At 43.3% G+C, this 3,105-nt stretch overlaps 1 protein-coding gene across 1 annotated transcript; it reads right to left on the bottom strand.

The window, feature by feature from the left end:
• Positions 1 to 276: 276 nt before the first annotated feature.
• Positions 277 to 732, bottom strand: LOC112903682 (zinc finger CCHC-type and RNA-binding motif-containing protein 1-like). The gene has a single exon (XM_025972909.1). The coding sequence runs from the start codon at positions 730 to 732 to the stop codon at positions 277 to 279; it is 456 nt and encodes a 151-aa protein (XP_025828694.1).
• Positions 733 to 3,105: the final 2,373 nt, after the last annotated feature.

Genomic DNA, 3,105 nt, shown 5'->3' with positions numbered 1-3,105 from the left:
TGAGTGGTCTTTAGGGAAGCTAGAGATTCATTTATCAAAGTGGTCTCCTTTGATATCCTCTCTTTTGAATCATTAGCTAGAGATAAATTGATAGCTAATATTCAACTTTCACCTTTTCTTCGGCAAGAGCCTTCTTTAAAGCAAGGTTTCTCTCCTTCTCAAGGATGAGCAAGTCCTCTTGCCTATTGAGACACTCCTTTTTCTCCAATTTCCCCATAAGCTTTTTAATTTCTTTAAAACATTTTTTCCAAATTCTTTTATCATGAATGCTTTATGTTACTCTTTCTCATCATCAAAATCATTTTGTGTACTACTAGATACGGTGGAAGGATGAGAGGAGGAGGTGGATGATTCTTGTACCTTAGTCCCTCTTGCCATGAGATAAAAAGGTGTGTCATCTTCATCATCGGAGATGTTGTTGAAGAGTTTCCTTGAAGACTTTGGTATGGCTAGAGTTGCCATACCTTCATGATCGGAATCTTCATGACTAGACTCCCACTCTTGACCAACATGAGCATGACCTTGATATTTCTTGTTGTAGTCCTTACTCTTCTCCTTGTACCTCTTCTCCTCCTTTTCTTTGTTCTTCAAATGTGGGCAATCGGCAATGTAGTGACCCACTTCTTTGCACTCATAACATCTTCTTTGTGATGTCTTCTTCTTGTCATCACCGCCTTTCTTGTAGTACTTCTTGTTCATGAACTTCTTGAAGTTTCCCAATACCAAGGCCATCTCTTCATCGGTGGATCTTTCATCGCTTGAATCTTTCTTTCTTCACTTTAGAACCTTGGGGCTTGATTCAACCTTGTCACTTAAGCTAGTATTGAGTGCTACATTCTTGTTTACTTTGCGACTAAGTGACTTGGCCACATCCCTCTCAACCAACTCTTGATGAAGGATTTCACCAAGAAGTTGATTAGGTGTCCTGACCTTGAATTTGGGATCTCTTCTAATCATTGTTGCAAGAGTAGGGTTCCTTGGCGTGAAAGCCCTAAGCAACTTCTTTGTCACCGTGCGATCTTCCCACTCCATGCTTCCAAGAGATCTAATGTTCGATACAAGGACCATTAATCTATCATACATTTGCCTCACATTTTCTTCATCATGCATGAAAAAGTGCTCTAGCTCTCCTTGCAACAAATTCATCTTGCCCTCCCTAACTTCATTGGTTCCCTTATGAGCTTCTCTTAGTGTGTCCCAAATTTTCTTGGCTATTTCAACATTGCAGACTTTGTTGAATTCTTGGGTACAAAGGGAACTTGTGATGATCCTCATGGCTTGCGCATTGCGGAAATAGTCTTGAGCTTGTTTGGCCATGGGTACACCGTTTGTAGGCGGAGTCACACCTACAACCACAACTTCCCAAATAGAGGGGTGAAGCCCGTAGAGATGCATTTTCATGCCATAAGACTACTTGGGATAATTCGTCCCATCAGAGAAAGGAGGTTTTCCCAAGTGGATCGATTGAAATTGAGAAGTAGGATATTAAGATGAAGCATAGTTATGAGGAACTTGATTTAGCCCGAATAAAGGATGCTTCTCGCTTTCTTTCTTGATTCGCTTCATCATCAACTTCTCGGCTTTCTTCTCAATTTTGGCCTTCATCTTCTCTTTTTTCCTTCTTCTTGCTTCCGATATCTCACCCTCGCTTTCATCACTTGAACTTGAGTCGGCATCATGAATGGAGGGTGAATGGCTTGTTTGCCCGAAGGAATTTCTGGCACCATCTAATCCGGTACCGGCATCGACTTGAGCAGCGATGATTGCGGCGGCGGCGGCACCATCCCCAACTATAGACAAGGTCGGAACTTCCGACACACACTGAAACAGTTAGAAAACTAGGTGCACAAGTGTGTGATTTTGTATCTCTCCTTGATGGTTAGCATCTCAAATAAGCACTTTGACCCCTTCATGCTATCCATTCGCATCCCTTTTAATAGTACGGTGTTTCCTAAACTCAAATTCATAATATAAAATTAATAAAGATCTTCTTTCAAGCCCAACACCATCCTTTAAGCAAATTTGGCATCTTTTCTTGCTTTTTTTCATTTTATGGAATTTTTACCTATCCATAACTCGATAAACTTATTAGCTCCTTAATTTTGTATGTCATCAACACCAAAACCCACTTACGGGGCCAAATGCACTTTCATGAGGTCGCTGTGTTGAGTTGGTGTAGAGGCCTCTGACTTTCTGGAGTCGACGAGGTGGCTGTTGAAGCCACCCAAGCCGTTGGCAATGCAGATCCAGGAGCCAAAGATGAAAGTTACGCCCTCATCGAGCACGGTGCTGGTGAAGCTAAGAGATGCCATCGAGTTCTCCGGTGGATGCTCGACAAACAACCCTACTGGCGCGCCAGCTGTCGGTGTTTTACCGCCACGCCCATCGAGGGATACCACCGAGGTGGTGAGTTTATAGGTAGGGTATCGCCGAGATCAAGAACTCAAAGCTGCAAGGAACACAAAATTTAGACAAGTTCAGGCCACCGAGGGCATAATACCCTATGTGGTCTGTATTGCCTTAGGTGGTGATCGGGTGATCTAATATTTGGAGGGGGTCCCTATTCTTCCTTATATAGTCTGGAGGATAGGGTTACATGGAAGTCCTAGTCGGATACAAGCCCAGGAGTCCTACCCGAGTATTTTTCGGGTAGTTTCCTACCGTCTCCAACTAGTTTTACTATTATTTGAGTAGTTCTACTATGCTACGAGTAGTTATAACAGATGTAGGGCGTGGGCCATGTCCCATCCCTTATCCTAGGATATGTACGCTATATGCACAGTCCTGTGGGCCTGGGTTTGATAGACCCCAAAGCCACTTCGAAGACGCAGCGTCTATACAGATTTTCTCAAGATCGGAGGTAGGCCATCAACACGGAAATAGCCAAACTACTCGCAGCTGGGTTTATCAAAGAGGTATTCCATCCAAAGTGGTTGGCCAACCTAGTCTTGGTGAAAAAGAAGAGCAACAACGAGTGCAGAATGTGTGTCGACTACATAGACATCAACAAACACCACCCGAAGGATCCCTTAGGGATCCCAAGGATTGATCAAGTCATGGACTTTTCACAACTAGGTGCGTCCTACTCTAATTCCTTCATTGCTA

Source organism: Panicum hallii, chromosome 8 (genome assembly GCF_002211085.1).
Source record: "Panicum hallii strain FIL2 chromosome 8, PHallii_v3.1, whole genome shotgun sequence".
NCBI classification, from domain to species: Eukaryota; Viridiplantae; Streptophyta; class Magnoliopsida; order Poales; family Poaceae; genus Panicum; species Panicum hallii.
Note: the sequence above shows the minus strand (reverse complement) of the source record. Positions and strands in the feature narration are given on the sequence as shown.